This window comes from Taeniopygia guttata, chromosome 10 (assembly GCF_048771995.1).
Source record: "Taeniopygia guttata chromosome 10, bTaeGut7.mat, whole genome shotgun sequence".
Lineage (NCBI taxonomy): Eukaryota > Metazoa > Chordata > Aves > Passeriformes > Estrildidae > Taeniopygia > Taeniopygia guttata.
This window is the reverse complement of record NC_133035.1, coordinates 19,804,598-19,823,742: the sequence shown is the minus strand read 5'-3', so window position 1 is coordinate 19,823,742 and position 19,145 is coordinate 19,804,598. Positions and strand designations below refer to the sequence as shown.

The 19,145-nt window shown below is 51.4% G+C and overlaps 1 protein-coding gene across 2 annotated transcripts in view; it reads left to right on the top strand.

Annotated features, from left to right (window-relative positions):
- Window positions 1-3,137: 3,137 nt before the first annotated feature.
- The window catches only part of ITGA11 (integrin subunit alpha 11), a 47,900-nt gene continuing 31,892 nt past the window's right edge, over window positions 3,138-19,145 (top strand). Inside the window, exons 1-2 of one of the 2 annotated variants that reach the window (XM_032750287.3) lie at window positions 3,138-3,457; window positions 13,468-13,579. In XM_032750287.3, the coding sequence (XP_032606178.3) occupies window positions 3,235-3,457; window positions 13,468-13,579 (335 nt within the window). In that variant the 5' untranslated portion in view covers window positions 3,138-3,234. Of the gene's footprint in view, window positions 3,458-9,275; window positions 9,450-13,467; window positions 13,580-19,145 lie in introns of those variants that run through there. The other variant, XM_032750291.3, reaches the window with a different exon arrangement.

The following is a 19,145-nucleotide window of genomic DNA, read 5'->3' as shown; positions in this document are numbered from 1 at the left end:
CCCGGAGCCGCCTTAACCCTTCGGCACCGGCCCCGGTACCGAGTGAGCCCTCCGGGACCGGCCCCGGTACCGACTGAGCCCACCGGGACCGGCCCTGGTACCGAGTGACCCCTCCGGGACCGGCCCCGGTACCGACTGACCCCTCCGGGATTGGCCCCGGTAGCGACTGAACCCTCCGGGACCGGCCCCGGTACCGATTTAACCCTTTGGGAGCCCCGGTACCACCCCCGCGGGGCCGCGTTAACCCTTCCACGGCCCCGGTACCGATTTGACCCTTCGGGAGCCCCGGTTCGGGTCCATCCCCGGTACCGATTTAACCCTTTGGGAGCCCCGGTGTCGCTCCGCGGGGCCGCGTTAACCCTTTGGGATCCGCGGTTCGGTTTAACCCTTTGGGATCCGCGGTTCGGTCCCGGTTCGGTTTAACCCTTTGGGATCCGCGGATCAGTTTAACCCTTTGGGATCCGCGGTTCGGTCCCGGTTCAGTTTAACCCTTTGGGATCCGCGGTTCGGTCCCGGTTCAGTTTAACCCTTTGGGATCCGCGGTTCGGTCCCGGTTCGGTTTAACCCTTTGAGGGCCGATCTGGGAGGGGTCGCGACAAACGCGCGGTGTCGCCGAGGGTTCCCCGCTGTCGCGACATGGCCCCGCTCCCTCCCATCCCGACAGCGCCAGGAAATCCTGGAATGCTGAGCTGGGAAGGAGCTGAGAGCCCATCCCAGCCCAGGCCTGGCCTGCGATCCAGGGGGATGGACATTCCCTGGAAATTAAAGAATCCATGGATATTCCCATATCCCAGGATATTCCAGGCTGCTGCAGCATCCAGAAGGATCCATCCACATGGAAAAGGAGATTTTTTTTTTTTTTTATCCCGTTTTTATTATCAACAGTGACACCAACAGGGCTGGCAGCTCCGTTTTCCAGGCCCAGCTGGAAGTGACACTGGGAATAATTTAGGACATGGATGTGTCCAAATAACCCCAAAATCCAGGCCCCAAAAGGGAAAAAAATCCTGGAGAATTTTATCCCAGTTCCTGCTCTCTCCACCAAGGAAATCCCGCTCCCGATGGCATCGATTCCAAAGGAATCCAGGGGAATTTGGGGGATTTTAGGATGGAATAAAGGAATTGAGGAGTGTCCCTGCCACCTGTGGCTGTGTCACCTTGCAGGCCCCAAATCCGGGAATTTCCTCCCAATATTTAAAAATCTCTGGGATGACAAATGAATACTGGGGATAAATATTTAGGGAAAAAAAAAATAAACATTTTATCTCTTTGGTTCCAGGGAATGAAATTAGGATACAGCCCAGGCCTGGAATCCTCTAGGATTTTTTTGTTTTGTTTTCTTAATTATTATTAATTTGTTTTCATTAATTATTTTAAATTCTTTTTTTCCTCCATTTAATTTTATTTATTTCAAACAGCTCCAGGCCAATTCCAAAGGCATTCCCAATCCTCCTGGAAGGAAAGCACAGCCCCAAACCCAAAGATTTCCCTTTTATAAGGAGATTATTCCACCAAGAATCCGATGGAAGATGAGTTTTATTCTGAGCTTCCCTGTAAAAAAAAAAAACAAAAAACAATGGATCTGATGACAAGAGGAGGAAAAATCCCAAATATTCCTTGAAAATCAACAATTTTTAAGGATAAACCACGTGGGCTGGGCTGGAAAGTGTGGGAAAGGTTAATGCAATTAACAGGGAATTAATGACATCAGCCACCGCTAAATCCCGACCCACCCAGCCGTGACCTCTTCCCAAAAATCCTCCGTGTTCCCGGGATCCAAAGGATCCGAGAGGATGCTTGGAATGGAGCTCAGGACAGGGAATATCCAGGCCTGGAAAAGCTGGAGGAGGAGAATCCCGCTTTTCCAAAGCCTTGGAGCAGCTCCGTGTCCCGCCTGCCTCATCCCACAGCGGGAATTCATCATCCCGGGGGAAAAACTCGGAAAACTTGGAAAAAACTGGGAGCTGAGCTGGGATAGCTGGGAAAGGTAGGATGGGAAGGGAAAGGCGGGAAGGTGCCTGGAGCTGGGAGGATCCCGGGAATGTGATGATGGATGGATCCCGATTTTCCACGCTGGGGGAAATCCCGGCATCTCCCAAATCCCAAATGCGGCTTGGGAGGAGCCCAGAAATGTTGGGAAAGGGGCTGGGGGTTGGGAAAGCTGGGAAAGCCAAGGGAGCCCCTCATCCAAACTGGGAGGAGTGGGAATGCTGGGAATGGGGTGGGAATTTGGGAATGCTGGGAATGGGGTGGGAATTTGGGAATGCTGGGAATGGGGTGGGAATTTGGGAATTTGCAGCACTGCCAAGGATGGGACAATTCCCTTCCCAGAGGGAATTCCTCTGGCATGGCCAGGAAATCAGCTCAGGCTGCACCAGGACAGCCCTGCAATCCCAAATCCCCGGAAATCTTTGGGAATGCCGCGGAAGGCAGGAAACATCCCAGGGATTTTATGCCCCAGGTTTGGCTCGGAATGCTTGGTGGGATCCCGTCCCAGCTCCCAGCTGGATTTGTTTTCCTGGAGAACATCCATGATCCCGCTGTGATCCCAGGAAAGGGAGAGCTCGGCACCTGGAAAGAATTCCAAGGATTCCGATCTCCTGGTGGCACCGAGCAGGATCTGGGATCTGTGTCCCGGCCTCACCCTGCTGGAGCAGCTTCTCCATCGGCACCGGAGATTCCAGCTTTTCCAGCAGCATTCCTGAATTCCCAGCGGCACCAGAGATCCCTGAATTCCCATGAGCATCCCTGAATTCCAGCAATACCAATGATCCCTGAATTCCCATTAGGAGCAGAGATTCCTGAATTCCCAACGGGAGCAGAGATTCCAGAATTCCCATTAGGAGCAGAGATCCCAGAATTCCCATTAGGAGCAGAGATCCCAGAATTCCCAGTGGGAGTAGAGATCCCAGAATTCCCATTAGGAGCAGAGACCTCAGAATTCCCATTGGAAGCAGAGATCCCTGAATTCCCAGCAGGAGCAGAGATCCCTGAATTCCCATTAGGAGCAGAGGCCTCAGAATTCCCATTAGGAGCAGAGATCCCAGAATTCCCATTAGGAGCAGAGATCCCTGAATTCCCATTAGGAGCAGAGATCCCTGAATTCCCAGCGGGAGTAGAGATCCCAGAATTCCCATTAGGAGCAGAGATCCCAGAATTCCAGCGGGACTGGATCCGGACACCCCATTCGCAGAGTCGCGCAGCCGAATCCCGGCTGGAATTCCCGAGCCGGGAATGGGAAGAGCGGATCCCGCGGGATGCGGCCCCGTGCGCGGAGAATTCCCGGATCCGGGAGCGCCTCGGGCTCCCTCTCCTGGCGCTGCCGGGAGGGATCGCTGCGGAAATCTTGGAATGGGAATCTCACCGGGAGCACGGCTGTGGTCACCGCGGGGACGCGGCGCATCCCTTGGGATGAGCGGAATTCCAGAGAAACTCAGGATCAGGGATCTGAGCGGGGGTAAGGAATGAAACCATTCCCAAAATTTCCCGGTTTCCCCCCTCGCAGCACCCACAACCCACCATGGATCATTTTCCATCTTCCCTCAGCCCATCCCTGGGGTTATCCCGGAATTTTTTTCCTGGCGCTGCCGGGCTGGATGTGAGCGGTTCCAAAAAATCCTCAGGAAAATTCCCACCTGGCTGCTGGGAATGCAGGAAGAGCAGAGCGGGATTGGGGATCCCAATCTTTCCATTGGATTGATGATCCCAATCTTTCCATTGGATTGATGATCCTAATCTTTCCATTAGATTGGTGATCCCAGTCTTTCCTTTGGATTGGTGATCCCAATCTTTCCTTTGGATTGGCAATCCCAATCTTTCCATCGGATTGGTGATCCCAATCTTTCCATTGGATTGATGATCCCAATCTTTCCATTGGATTGATGATCCCAATCTTTCCACTGGATTGATGATCCCAATCTTTCCACTGGATTGGTGATCCCAATCTTTCCACTGGATTGGTGATCCCAATCTTTCCACTGGATTGATGATCCCAATCTTTCCACTGGATTGGTGATCCCAATCTTTCCATTGGATTGGTGATCCCAATCTTTCCTTTGGATTGATGATCCCAATCTTTCCATTGGATTGATGATCCCAATCTTTCCATCAGATTGATGATCCCAATCTTTCCATTGGATTGGCAATCCCAATTTTTCCATTGGATTGATGATCCCAGTCTTTCCTTTGGATTGGTGATCCCAATCTTTCCATTGGATTGGCAATCCCGATCTTTCCATTGGATTGATGATCCCAATCTTTCCATTGGATTGATGATCCCAATCTTTCCATTGGATTGGTGATCCCAATCTTTCCATTGGATTGGTGATCCCAACCTTTCCATCGGATTGTTGATCCCAACCTTTCCATTGGATTGATGATCCCAATCTTTCCATTGGATTGATGATCCCAATCTTTCCTTTGGATTGGCAATCCCAACCTTTCCACTGGATTGATGATCCCAATCTTTCCATCGGATTGGCAATCCCAATCTTTCCGTCGGATTGTGATCCCAACCTTTCATGGAGATCTGTCACCCCCACAATCCCGATCCCCCCAGGGACAGGAGGGACAATTCCAGCTTTTCCAGCTCTTCCTCAGCGCCGCCGTTCCCGCTGAAATGAAGGATGGATGATCCTCCTTGGCAAAACCTGATCCTTAGGGAAAAACCCCCGGAGCTGCTGCCGTGGCCCTTCCAGGGATTCCGGCTCCGGGACATTCCGGAGCCGCGTGGCCGAATCCCGGCACGTCCCTGCCTCTGCCCACAATTACAGAGGAACGGGAAAACCATGGATACAACACCCGGAGAGTCCTGGAATATCCGCAGCCACCAATTATCCGGAGGCTGCTGTTTGGATTCCAGAGGGGATAATTTATGGAGAAATCCAGGGCCGGGCGCTCGTCCCTTTGGATGGAAGTTCCTCTGGAATAACAATACCTGGCGCTGGGAGCTCACGGATAACCCAAATCCCGGGATTTGAAGGGGAGATGATTCCGTTTGTTCCGCCGGGAGCGGGAACAAACAGCTCCGTCTGCTCTGCCGCCGGCAGCTGGTTCCCATTATCCCTGGAAAAGATCCCGATTTTTCACTGGGAGGGGAATTCGGAGCCGCCTTGACTCATTCCAAGTATGAAGTGAATGCGGAGCACAAATGAAAATTCCAAGAGGAGAAGGGATCGGAGACAAGGCAGCTCCTCCCAGTGGGAGCTGAAATTCCCAATTCCAAGTGATGCCCCAGCTTCCAAACCTCTGGAGATCACCAGGATTGGGAATTCCTGGGAAGGATGGATTTGGGGGAGAAGCTCTTCCCAATGGAAAATCCCTTCCAAAGGAATGGGAGAGGGAAGTGGGAGCTGAAATTCCCAAATCCAAGTGGTGCCCTTGGATTCCAATCGTCTGGAGATCACCAGGATTGGGAATTCCTGGCGATGGAAGCTGAGCATTCCATAGGATGGGAAAGCTTGGGAGAGGATGACGGAAAGGGAGCAAGGCAAGGGATCCAGGGAAGAGATTTCGGAGGAAAAACCAGGAATTTGGGGAATTTGAGTGTCCAAGAACAGGTTGGATGAGGCTTGGAGCCGCCTGGGATAGTGGGAATTGTCCCTGCCCATGGAATGGGATGGGTTTGAGGTTCCTTCCCACCCAAACCATTCCCGGATTCCATCATTTTTGTGTATCTGTATTTTAGCCTATCCCAGCTTCCTTATTTCCCACCCATCTGGATTTATTTGGAAGTGGAAAAGCAGCAGGATGGAGGAAGAGGAAGCTGTGGGATCCCGGGAAACCCCGGCAGGAGAGGATTAAGTGAGGGATTTGTGGGAAAATCCAAGAAGATTACAAAAATCCCATGGAATCCAGCTGGATTGAGGTGGGAATCTCCCTGTGTGGGCGACTCTGCTCTGTCCCCATTCCCAAATCCAACATTTTCCCAATCTTTTCCCAACATTTTCCCAGCGTCCTTCATGGACTAAGAGTTATGGTGACCCCTGGAATTATCTGGCAATTTTCCTCTCTTTTTCCAATGCCAATGGATAAAGCTCAAGGAATCAGAGGGGGGAAAGTGGGAAAAAAAATTGGGATAAACACTGCGCCAGCATCCAGGTTTATGTGGGATATTCCCAATCCAGCAGCATTTGGATCCCATGGAATCCCTGAGCTGTGGGAGCTTCCAGGGAATTCCCAGAGTTTTTGTATCCTGTAAATTCATCTCCTATAGGGAGTGACATCCCAGGAATGGGAATGAGCACGGAGCCTCCCAGAGGGAATCTCACCTGAACCTCTGGAATTCTGGGGGCTCCTTTCCCACCCTTCCCCATCCTGGGGCTTCCCAGGCTCCTGCATGGATATGGAATTCCACAACAAGGGAATTCACGGCCGGCCCGTTCCCGTCTGCCGGGGAAAAGCTGGATTTGGGCGCTGCGGGATCCGGTGGCAGTCGGAAAACAGCGGGAGCGGAGCATGGAAAAGGCTCCTGGCAGGAATCCCGCTGGAAGGCAGCCCAGGGAATGGAAGGAGCGTTTTCCATGCCTGGATCCGATGTTTGATGGATGAGTTCGGCACTTGGCTCCAAGGGGAATTTTAAAGGCAAACCCGACACCTTTGGCTCGGCTCCTGGTTTTCCCCTCGCTCCAGGAACGTTCCCAAATTTCCCTGGGATGGCAGGGAAGGGACCAAGACCCCCCTGGTGCCTCCCACTGGGCCAAGGATCCCCAAAATTCCCAGGAATGGGAGCAGGGCTTGGAAAGGGCCGTGATGGGAACCCCCACCCAAAGCTCCTCGTTCCCGCCAGAATTCCCAAGATTTCCATGCACCGTCTGCTGGTCCCACCCCGTTTTACGGAGCCATCCTGGAATTCTAGGGGCTGATCCCAGAGATCACCACAGCATTTGGGGGAAGATCCCAGCATCCATCCCAGAATTTTGGGGCAGATCCCAGGACCGATCCCAGAATTTGAAGGAAGATCCCAGGATCCATCCCAGATTTTTGTGGGCTCTGAAACCAGGATCCACCCCACAATTTTTGGGAAGTTGATCCCAAGATCCATCCCAGAATTTGGGAAGCTGATCCCTGGATTCACCCCAGGATTTTGTGGTTAATCCCAGGATCCATCCCAACATTTAGGGGAGTTATATCCAGAATCCTTCCCAGAATTTTGGGGAGCAGATCCCAGAACTCCCCCCAGAATTGAATTTTGGGGAGCAGATCCCAGAACTCCTTCCAGAATTCTGGGGAGCAGATCCCAGGATCCATCCCAGCATTTTGGGAGGATACTCCTGGGATCCATCCCAGTATCTGGGGCAGGCCATTCCCTCTTTTCCTGTGTGGAAGAAGCTGGAATTCTGCTTCCCTGTTTTCCTGGCTCTGGGAAGAGGAGCTGATGCTGTGGGAGAGGCTGGAATTCTGATTCCAGCTTTTTTTTTTGAGCAATTCTCCGGAGCTCTGAGCTCAGCAGAGCCGCTGGATCGGGAATGACAGATCCACGTGCTCCGGCTTGGAGCCACTCCCGGGTATCCAGAGGGACAAATCCCGATCCCAAACCCACTCTGGAGTGGGGTTTGCTGGTCCTGAGCTTGGATGAGAAGTGGGAAAAGCCTCTGGAGTGGGATAAAATCCCTGCGTGCCCCGCCCCCAGCTCCTCCTGCGCTGAAATCTGGGAATTTGGGAATTTGTTGTCATTCCCAGCCTGTGTTTACATTCCTGGTTTCCAGCCTGGCTCTTCCCAAATTCCCGAGGCAGCTGCATCCAAGGCCAGACGCCTCCCACAGGTCGGCATCAAGGACCAATCCTGAAAAAATCCTGAAAACCTCCTGGGATGATCCCAAAAAATAGAGGAGGAGGGTTGGGAATGAGGGGAGATGGAAGCACAAAATCCTGTGGGATTTGGAGGAGCTGGGATTTGGATCCAGGGATTTGTGGGCGCCATGCCTGCCCATGGAGAGGGATTGGAATGGGATGAGCTCCCCATTCCATGATTCCATGAGGAATTCCTGCTATCCAGAGGTTTTTCCAGACAAACAAAAGCTTTTCCCGGATCCAGGGGTCAGCTGGGAGCACACGGCCGGAGCAGCCTCCCCCTTCTCCAGGCTTTTTGAGGAGTCATCCAAGGATTTTAATCTGGGAAAAACACGGGATCTTCCCTTTGGGAATGGTTGATGTCATTCCCAGATATCGTCCAGCTGAACTCGCTCCCTGGGATGAAACATTCCCTGTTTTCTCCTCCCCTCTCCCAGTTTTCCCTTTTATTTTCTCCCAGTTTTTCCCCCCTTTCTTCTCAGTTTTTCCCTTGCTTTCTTCCCAGCTCCCCCTCACTTTTCTTCCCAGGTTTTTCCGCCCTTTTTTCCCAGTTTTCCCCCTCTTTTCCCGGAGGATTTGAGCCCTGGGCCGGTGTCACCGAGCCGGAGGTGCCACCCCGGAGGTGCCACCGGGGTCCCCCTGAACCCTTCACATCCCTGGGGGATGCACCAGGATTCCAGATTGGAATTCCAGACTGGCACAGATGGTTCCAGATTGGAATTCCAGACTGGCACAGCTGATTCCAGGTGCTAATTCCCAGCTGGCACAGCCCTGATTCCAGGTGGGCACTCCTGGCTGGCACAGCTGCTTCCAGGCTGGAATTCCCAATGGGCACAGCTCATTCCAGGCTGGAATTCCTGATGGGCACAGCCGATTCCAGGCTGGAATTCCCAATGGGCACAGCTCATTCCAGGCTGGAATTCCCAATGGGCACAGCTCATTCCAGGCTGGAATTCCTGATGGGCACAGCCAATTCCAGGCTGGAATTCCAGACTGGCACAGCTGATACCAGGTGGAAATTCCCAGCTGGCACAGCTGCTTCCAAGTTGGAATTCCTGATGGGCACAGCCAATTCCAGGCTGGAATTCCCAATGGGCACAGCTCATTCCAGGCTGGAATTCCTGATTGGCACAGCCAATTCCAGGCTGGAATTCCTGATGGGCACAGCTCATTCCAGGCTGGAATTCCTGATGGGCACAGCCAATTCCAGGCTGGAATTCCAGACTGGCACAGCTGATACCAGGTGGAAATTCCCAGCTGGCACAGCTGCTTCCAGGTTGGAATTCCCAATGGGCACAGCTCATTCCAGGTGGGCATTCCCAATGGGCACAGCTCATTCCAGGCTGGAATTCCCGATGGGCACAGCTGATTCCAGGCTGGAATTCCCACCTGGAATCCGCTCCCTAAAGGGTGTCCCGGCTGGAAAGGGCCGTCCCCATTCCCAACCTTTCCCTCCTCCCCGCTCCCCTGGTCCCTCCCACTCCCTCCCAGCGCTCTCCCGCTGTCAGGGAGCCGGGAAAAGTTTGGGATAAGGGTCGGGATCTGGGATCGGAGCTCCCAGTCCCGCCGATGCTCGGGAGCGGGGATTGGGGCAGCCGGCGATTCCATGGATATTCCCAGCGGGATTCTCCTGGCCTGCTCCCTCTGCCTCCTGCCCGGTGAGTGCCCATCCCAATCCCCCCCAGAAAAACCGGGAATTGCTTGGAAAAAGTGCTGGAGAGACCTTCACGCGGCTCTTGGAAAACTTTTTACCGGGAGCGGGAGGCTGCTGGAAAGGGATGGAGATCCCGGAATTCCCGGGAAGCTCCCGGTGCCTCCTCGGCCTTGGAGCGGGATTAATCGGGATAATCCCAAAGGATCGGATACTGGGGGAAGGAAGGCTCCGTTTTCCCGAAATGCGGCTTTCCTGAGGTTTGTCCCGTTGGAAAACCGGGAATGCTCGGGGTTAAATTTAGGAGAGGCTTTAGGCGGAGTTTAATTCCAGGAGCGGATCCTGCGGCTTCTCCCGTTCTGCTCCGGGGGGTTGGGATGGATTTTTCAGCTTTTCCCCGGGTTTTTTCCTTGGGAAAAGCGGCTCCCTATTCCTGCTTTAATCCCATCTGGAATCCACCCGCGCCGGGAGCCGCAGAAGTGGGGGGGGGAACGGGAAACGGGGAAGAAAACTTGGGGAAAAATCGGGAAAAAAGCGGGAAAAAAGCGCTTTTCCCCAATGCCAGGAGCTCGGCCACCGGCTCGCGCCTCCTCCAGCTGCAAACATTCCCAAACTTCCTGCTGGAAAACGCGCCAGGCTGCTCGGGGTTTTTATGGAATTGGCGCTTTTTGGGATTTTTTTTCCCTTTCTGCCGGGGGAGCCGCGGCCGAGCTGCTTTTCCTGGAATAATTGGATCCATGTGTGGATGGAGGGATGGATGGATGGAGGGATGGATGCGGCTCTGGAATGGGATGCTGGAAAAATCCTGGCAGCTGCCAGATTCCCGGGAAATTCCCCCATGGACACGGTGCTGGTCCATAAAGGGGTGGGGTGGAGGGGGTGGGTCATGGAAGGGGGATTTGGGAATTCTGCCTTGGGATGTGTGGAAATGATCCCTGAATTTACTCCCTGGGATGAAACATTCCCTGCTTTTCCCTCCTCTCTCCCATTTTTTTCCCCCCATCCCTGGATTTTCCCACAGGGATTTCCATCCCGGGGAATTTCTGTCCCTGGATGGAGTTTCCGTCCCTGGATGTTTCTGGATCCAGGGATTTTGTGGGAATTTTGGAAGCACAAGGTCCTGCTGTAGCAAAGCCCCTCCAGAGCCGTTTTTTGGGAAACGATTTTGTGGGAAAGCAGGAATGTTCCGGGATGACTGAGCTTCTGTTCATCCCCAGCATTCCCGGCCTTCCCATGCCAATCCTGGGATTTTTCCTAACAAACTCTGGGAGCTGGCAGCATTCCCTTGGATTCCCAGGAATTCAAGCCCACCCTGCTGCTTCCCAAAGTTTTTCCCCAAATTTTTTTTATCCTTTAGCAAGTTTTCCTTGTTCAGCTCAATATTCCCTCTCCAGGAATTCCATCCCGAGCTCCAGCAGTGCCAGAAACCAGGGGAAAAAAAACCTGGATTTTCCTGACAGCCCAAGAAAAACTGGGATATTCTTCCAGGGAATCCGAAAACTTTGGGGCAAAGGCAACAAAATCCAGCCCCAAACGTTCATGGAAGGAGAACCAGGGTTGGGAATCACAGGAAAACTCTTCCCAGAGTTCCTTTTCCAGCTGGGAATCCCAAAGGATTCAGGCAGGGCAATTTCCACCTTTTTTCCCCCCTTCCCCCCCCTCCTTTTTTTCCTTTTTTCCCCTCATTTCCCCCCCAGATCTTTCAAATTTTTTCCCAGTTTTCCCCTTTCTCCCCCCTATTTTCCCCTTTTTTTTTCCCCCATCTCTCCCAGTTTCCCCCCTTTTTCTCCCCATTTTCCTGGTGCCGGCACCTTTGGAATCATCTCCATCCCGGAAATTTCCCTTCCAGGACTTCTTTCTATCCTGATTTTTTACCCTGGCAGGAAGGGTGGATTTTATTCCCATCCTTCTTTCCCAAAGATTTTTCTTCTTTCCAAAATTTTTCCTGACAAGAATCAAAAGTTTGGATGCTCCAGAAGCTCCAGGGAAAAGGAGGAATTTGAGGCTTCCTGCCCTCGGGATTCCAAGGAAAACCTGGAGCTTTTGGTCAATTCTTTGGGATAGTGATGTCATTCCCAGTAGGAAAATCTCTCCAGCTCCCAAATCTCCTGAAAAAAACTCTCCTAAAATTCCCATTTCAGCCAGAGTTGGTTGGAATATTCCTGGTTGGAATATTCCCAATATTTATTTTATTCCTTTCATTTTGTTGGAGTTTTGAGGTTCCATCCATTGCTTGGAATCTTCTCTCCCAGATTTTTTGCTTCCCTGGGATTGGGATGCTCCAGCAGGAGCCACTCTCAGCACTCCTCCCTGTTTTCCCAGAGATTTGTCATTTCATGGAATATTTCTGTTCCTTTTCCAGAGTTTTATCCTAAACCATGGAATGGGATTCTCCAATTTATCCCGCTGTTCCCATTCCCAAAAATCCTCAGCCTGAGGGTCTGCAGTGCAAAATCCAGGAAAATTAACAGGAAAATCCATCCCACCCTCTCCAATACTTCCTCTGCATCCAAGACTCTTCCGGATCTTGGAATTTCTTGCTGGGAATCCAAAATTCCCAAAATTCCCCTTTTCCTTTCCCATCATTCCATGGCCAATCCCAGCTTCCCTCTCTCCCGAGGTTTTCATTTCTTTGGGATGTGAAATGAGGTCAACGCTCCACAAAATATCTTGGCTCTCATCCCTGTCTCCTGTTATTTTTTATCCCAGGTTTTTTTATCCCAGTTTTCTAGAATTTCTTCCTGAATCATTTGGGAGCTCCTTCTCCTCAGGATCCGTGGCCAGATTCCTCCATTCCCTGCTCCAGGAGCGGATTTGTTCCCAAGATTCCAAACATTCCCCTTTTCTCCGTCATTCCTGCCTATCCAAACATTCCCATCCTGGATTTTTCCGCCTGGGAAGCGGCAGTGCCAAGTTTTCCTGCCAGGGAATTCCAAACTGAGCCTCCTGTCCCCGTTCTGGAGGAGGATTCCCAGGTTTTTCTTGGAATGAAGCATCCAGCAGGATTCAGGGAATGCAGTCTGGGATATCCTGGTTATCCATGTCCATCCTGCCGCTCTATCCCGGAATTTGGGCCCTGTCCCTCTGTTCCCATGGATAGCATCTCCAGCATTCCCAAGATTCCCACTCCTGGGGGGATTCCCAATTTCCCCACCTGGATCTGGCTCCAGGCACAGGGAGGAGCTGCCAGAAAATTCCCCAAATTTTGCTCCAGGGACAGGAAATTTCTCTGGAATTTGTCCCCCGGGAGCAGCAGAATCCTGGGATTGGGATGCCGTGGATCCTGCTCCCGCTGTTCTGTGGGAAGCGGCATTTTCCAGAGGATTCATAGGAAAAGGACCAATCCCAAAAATCTCCCTGTCCCAGCTGGAATTCCATCCTTAGGGATATCCCCCTCTGGAGCTGCCTCTCCCCAGCTCCTGCTCCCACAGGGAATGGGAATCCCAGCTTTGGATCCTCGGGAAAACCCTTGGGAGCGGCCAGGATCCTTTTTCCATGGATTCCATCCCATGATCCCCTTGGAAGTGACTGAATCCATGGATTCCAGAGGGAGGAGCTCCTTTCTCCTTCCCCTTCCCATCCTGGCTCCGGGGAATTCCCAGGATGAGCTGTTGAGGGCTGAATTCCAGGAATTCTGAATCCTAAACGAGCTCCAAGCTCCATCCCAAGGGCTGGATATTCCCTGGGAGCTCCAGGATGGAGAGCAGAATTTTGGGAAGCTGCAGATGGGGCGGGGCTGGAATGCTTTGGAATTCCCATCCTGGCTGGGATGGGAATGGGATTAACCCATCCCTGCTCCCGCAGCATCTTCAAAAATTCGGGAGCAGCTTTCCCGGGATGGGCAAGGTTGGAAAAGCCTCTGGAATCACCGAATCCAACCCCAAGCGGGAGCAGCTGGAGCGGAATGGGATTGGAATAATTCCATGGCTGGAACCTTTCTGAGATTTTGGAATTCCGAGTTCATCCGTATGGAATTGGTGTTTTCCAGCTTTTTGGCTGACGGATCCTTCCCTTTTTTTCCCCAGGATTTGGGAATTCCTTCAACATCGACACCAAGAGGCCCCAGATCATCGCGGGATCCAGGGAATCTTTTTTTGGATACACGGTGCAGCAGCACGACATCGGCGGCAAGAAATGGTGAGTGGGCTCTGGAAAACCGGGAATTCCGGTGGGAATTTCAGTGGGAATTACACCAAACCACCACAAATCACCTCCAGAATTCCCAAGAATTGCTGGGCCGGGATGTGGTTGCTCCTGGAGGTGCACAACGAAGGAAAGGTTTTCCTTAAAAAAAGAGGGATTTTGGGTGGGATAAGGGAATATTGGGAATTTGGGAAGGTGGGGATGGAGGGGGTGTCCTGGCTGGATCACGATTCCTTGGAGACCCCAGGCCTGGAATCCCATCTGGAATTTGGGTCTAGGCCATCCCGGCTTTTGCAGTTTCCACGGAGGAGCTGGGGCCTGGAGAATCGATCCATCGGGAATATCCATCGGGAATGTGGGATGAGCCTGGGATTAGCTCAGGTTTGGGATTGGGGGTGGGTTTGGCTGATCCCAGGGATGAATCCAGAGCCAATCCCGGGGATGAATCCCAGGGAATCCCAGCCAGGTGTTGGCAGAGACCTTTGGTGCATTCCAAGAGCACATCCAGATGCTCCAAAGCCCATGGAATTCCTGGAATTCCCTGGAATTTGGGATCTGCTCCCCAGGTGGATGAATCCAGACTTAATTCCGTAATTAATGTAATGGATTCTCCTGGAATTCCAGAATCCAACCTTTGCCACTTTTGGAAAACCCTCCCATGCCCTGAACCTGAGATTCCCATTCCATGGAATTTTGGGAAGTCAGGGTCTCTCTTTCCATGGCTCCCAGCCCCGTTTTCCACCAGGACTGGGAGTTTTTCCTGTTGGAATTGCGCATCCTATGGAAGGGCTGATGCTTTGGGATGAGAGCTGGGAGTTCAGTATTTCCCAGGATTCGGAAGGAAATTGCTGGAAAATCCCAATTTTGGGAATTCTCTCATCCCAGTTGTACCCATAGGAGCGGTTTGCAGTTGAGGGGCTGCAATTCCCATGATTTTGGGATCTCTTATCCCGTTTTTCCATGCCACCACCACTGATGGGGTGGCCAAGGGCTGAATTCCCTGGAAACTGGGAATTTTTTCCTGCTTTCCCAAGCGGGACCAAAGACCATCCCTGGCTTCTTTTCCCAACTTTTCCTGCCAACATCCACAGGATCCACCTCTAGTTTTCCCTCCTGTTGGTTCCTCTGCTTGGAAAAATGGGAATTTTTCCAGCGGGATCCTACGGATGGAGACGGACATAAAAACTCAGGACAGTGCTGCTGGAATCTGCAATTGAGCAGGAAAAATTCCAAGATAAAACGTGGACACAGCTGAAAAATGGAGAAACCTGGGAGCAACCGGAAACCTCTGGAATAAAAACCCATGGATGTTTAGAGGGAGCTGGACAACAATTCCAGGAGATGGACAATTCCAGGAGCTGGATAATTCCAGGAGCTGAGACCCCAATTCCTGCTGTGCCTCTTCCAATCCCATCCCAAAGAATTCCACAAAATCCTCTGGAATACAGGGGAGACTCCATGGTTCTCTCAGAATCCCGGCCGTGGATGTGCCGGGATCCAACTGCCAAATTCCAAGCGCGGAATCCGAGGATTTTGGCACCTCTCCTTCAGTCTGAGCCTTTTAATGCTGCTTTTGGCTGCCGGGAATTGTTTGGGAATGGATTCCAAGAATTCTGTGTTTATGTTTTTTTCCATATATATTTCTAAAGGAATACTGGAGCGGCTCCAAGCAGATTGGATTTTCCAGGTATTTTTGGAAGTTGGGAATTTCCCCCTTTTCCAGACTTTTCAAGGAGCCACCAAAACTCATGGAAGTGCATCCCAGAGAGCGGAAAATCCGTGAGGAAAAAATTCGGGTTATTAAATTCTTGGGGGGGAAAAAAATCCCACTTGGATTTTTAATGCTGGAAAAGCTCATCCATGTGGGATTTGATTTTGGTATTTTCCAGAGCAGTGAGGGGTTTCCAGACCTCCTTTTCCATACTTTTTCCATCTTTTCCGTGGAGCTGGAGGTGCCTTCCCCAAGCGGGGATGGAAAAGATGACAACAGGTGCCTGGAATTCATCCCAAAAACCACCGGAGCTCCATGGAATGGCAGTTTCCCACTCCTGGAGCAGGCAGGGAAAGGGGGACCTGGAATTATGGGATCGGAGCATTCCCAGCATCCAAACAGGATTTTTGGGAAAACTGGGAAAAATGGGAACTCCCTGTGCTGCTGGGCCAAAATGACCTGGGAGGAATTTTGGGATAAGGAGAAGGAATTTCTGGAAGGACAGAGGGGTTTTGGAGGGTTTAAATCCCAAATCCCAGCAGGTTGGACGCTCTGGATGGATTTCTTCGGGAATAATGAGCAGAATTCCCACAGGTGGGATGTGTAGCCCTTAAAACCTGGAAGCTCTCATGGGAATGGGAGCTCCTGGATGCTTGGGGCAAACACAACCTGGAATCTCCTGGAATTTTGGGAAGAATCTTCCTGGAGGTCCCAGAGTGGGGAAAAAAGGGAAAGAATTCCCTTCATCTTTCATCTCCCCATTCCAAGTGTTTGTCTGGGGTGCTTCCCGTCATTCCAGGAGTTGTGGCTGGGAGCATTCCAGAGCTCCTTTTCCAAGGAATCCTGGAGAGGGATGCCTGGAGCCCAATTCCTGGAATTTTTGGGATGCTGGATGCTCCTGGGGAGCTGCTTTCCCTATCCCAAGCTCATATCCCAGAGGGAAGTTCTGATCCCAAAACTCCTCCCTGGGAGCATCTCCAAGCTCCTTTTCCAAGGAATCCTGGAGAGGGACACCTGGAGTCCAATTCCTGGAATTTTTGGGATGCTGGACGCTCCAAGGGAGCTTTCCTAATCCCAGCCTCATATCCCACTTATCCAAAGGGGAAGTTCTGATCCCAAAACTCTTCCCTGGGAGCATCCCAAAATTCCTTTTCCAAGGAATCCTGGAGAGGGGCACAGACAAGGGACAGGCAGCGGTGACAAATCCGTGTCCGGACCCCCAATCCCAGAAAACAGCGGATAACGGGAGCAAAGGCAGCCCAAGGAATTCTGGAATACCGTGGGCAGCAGGAATGCCACATTCCCATTTTCCCGGTGTTTTTCCCCCATTTTTTGGGATGTTAAGGAGGCATTTCCAGGTTCAGCCTTTCCGTGGCTTCTGGCTCAGTCGGGATTTTCCACGGAGCCGTTCCTGGATCTGTGTCCACAGGGTTCTGTGGGATCTCCAGCTTCCCAAGAAAACTGGGAATTTCCCAGGTGACTTTTCCCAATCTCCCACTCCCACCCTGAACAAACCCTTCTCCCTCGGAAGCACTGTTGATTCCCAGATTTTTTGCCACCCCATCCCTGGAAAGTTTAAATCCAGGAATGTTCAAACTTCCAGAGCAATCTCTGGAAGTGGGGCTGGAATGACCCAAACCATTCCATGATTTCCTTGAAAATCAGGCCAAAAAGAGGGAAAATCCCCCAAAAAACAGGGAATAGAGTGAGCTGCAGCAGATCCTGCATCTCAGGGTGGGAGGGAGAGCCAGGAGCAGACATTATGGAATTCTCTGCGCTTCCACCAAAATATTCCAAGCGCTCCGGCAGCGGCCAAGCCACGGGAGAATTCCAGCCAAGAAAACCTCTGGCAGGAGCTGGAAAACAGAAACCCCTGGAAGTGTTTTTCCAGATCAGCACAGTTCTGCCTTTCAATCCAGCCAGAGGATTTTTCCCTCTTTTTTTCTTTTCCCTCCTCCCTTTCCCTTCGGCCGGGCTTGGACCGGGAATGTCCAGGGTCAGGGTCTGGAGCTCAGGGGTGGAATGGGATGAACTTTAAGCTTTTTCCCACCAAAATCATTCCAGAATTCCTGGATTTCACTGGTTTGGAGCCTTTCCCAACCCTGCAGGCATGGACACATCCCATTCCCATCCGGGCCGGAAAACTGGGAATTAGGACCCAGCGCTGGGCTCTGCTTGGAGAGCAATGTCCTGGGGTATCCCTGCTTTTGCTCTCCTTATTTTTTCGGGATGAAAGTTCAAAATCCATCCTCAGACAGCTCGGAGCAGTCAGAGCTTTTCCCACTTAATCCCTGTTGGTTTTTTTCCCTTTGTTTTCTCCGGGAGCAGGGAACGGAGAGGGAGGCGAGGCAGGAATTGTTTGGTTCTGATTTTCTTTCAAAGCCTCATTTTTTGGCCAAGTTGTGATGCGGGAGCCGCTTCCCTTTTGGGAATCCAGGGGAAAATCGGGAGATTTGGGATGATCCCAAGATGTGTGGAGGGGGAAAGCTTGGAAAAAAACCAGGAACGTCTCCTTTCTATAGCAGAATTCTCCAGTTTTCTTGGGATGATGTGGATTACTTGGATATTTTTGAGAATTTGGGATAACCCATCCCAAATCCCTGGGGATTTTTTGGGGGATTTTTTTGGGGTTTTTTTGGGGTTTTTTTTTTTTTTTTGGAAGGAAAAATCCAGGATTTTTAGCCTGAATTTCCAAGTAAAGTAAGAGTGGAGCAGCATCCCTAAAAACACCTTCCAAACAGCTGTAGAAGCCTTTTTCCCAAGCTGCCAAGTTTCCATGAGGATTTGACAGCTCCAGCTGATGAATCACTCCCATTTCACTGAAAAAGGAAAATAATTCCATTGTTTTTTGGGAGACAAGAATTCCGGCTTCGGGAGCTCTGCAGCCGCTCCACATTCATGGCAAAAATCTGGGAATGTTTGGGTTTCCTTTGGGTTTGCCTTGTCATCCCAAAGGGATGATCCAACCCCAAACCCGCTGGTTTTTTGGGAATATTGCTGAATGGGTGGTGTGATCCAATATTAATGAATGGAAAGGTCTCCAAGAGGATTCCCTGCAGGATGGGGGGGACACATCAAGCTGGAGCTGCTCCCAGAAGTTCAGGAATTTCCATGTATCTGAAATTCTTTGGGAATTGGGAATTACACCAGGAGATCCTCGTTTTCCACTGAGCCTCCACCTTTATTCCTCCTCATCCTCAAGGTTTTCCCATACCTTTTCCCAGTCTTCCACGTTTTCCCTCTTCTTCACAACCAAATGGATATGAGAGTGTGGGAAAGCCTCAGGAAAATGAGCAAATTCCCAAAAATCCAGACTTTCCTGGATGCTGTTGAGGACAGCTCCAGCTGGAGATGATTTTCCTGTTGTGAATTCCCACATTAAGCCGTAAGACAGGAAGTATTTCCATGAGAATCCTTGGATTCGGGAGCTTTTCCTTGGGTGAGCGATTCCGGTTTGGGATAAAAGAATGGGATGTTTGTCTTTGGAGCAGCAACATTTTTAAGGAATGACAATTCCTGGTCTAACAGGGAACATCTGTGCCGGTGGCTTTTCCAGCTGCTGGGAAGGGCCCCGTGGAACAAAAGAGCTCCTGTTTATCTGGAGATCCAGACTGGGTCGGTTGCATCCATAGGATTTTTGGGAGGCTAAAAAATTTTTTTTAAAAATCCCATTTATTTTGGGAGCAGGAGTTGTCATCAGCTCGTGGTGCTGAGGATTTTTGGGATAGCCTGGAAAGAAGGGATGGATTCCTTAGGTCCCGCACTCTTCCTGCTTTGGGGTTGCTGGGTTGAAATGCTGTGGTCAAGGAAGAGTGGGAAAAGTGTTTGGATGCCCCAAAAATATCCTGA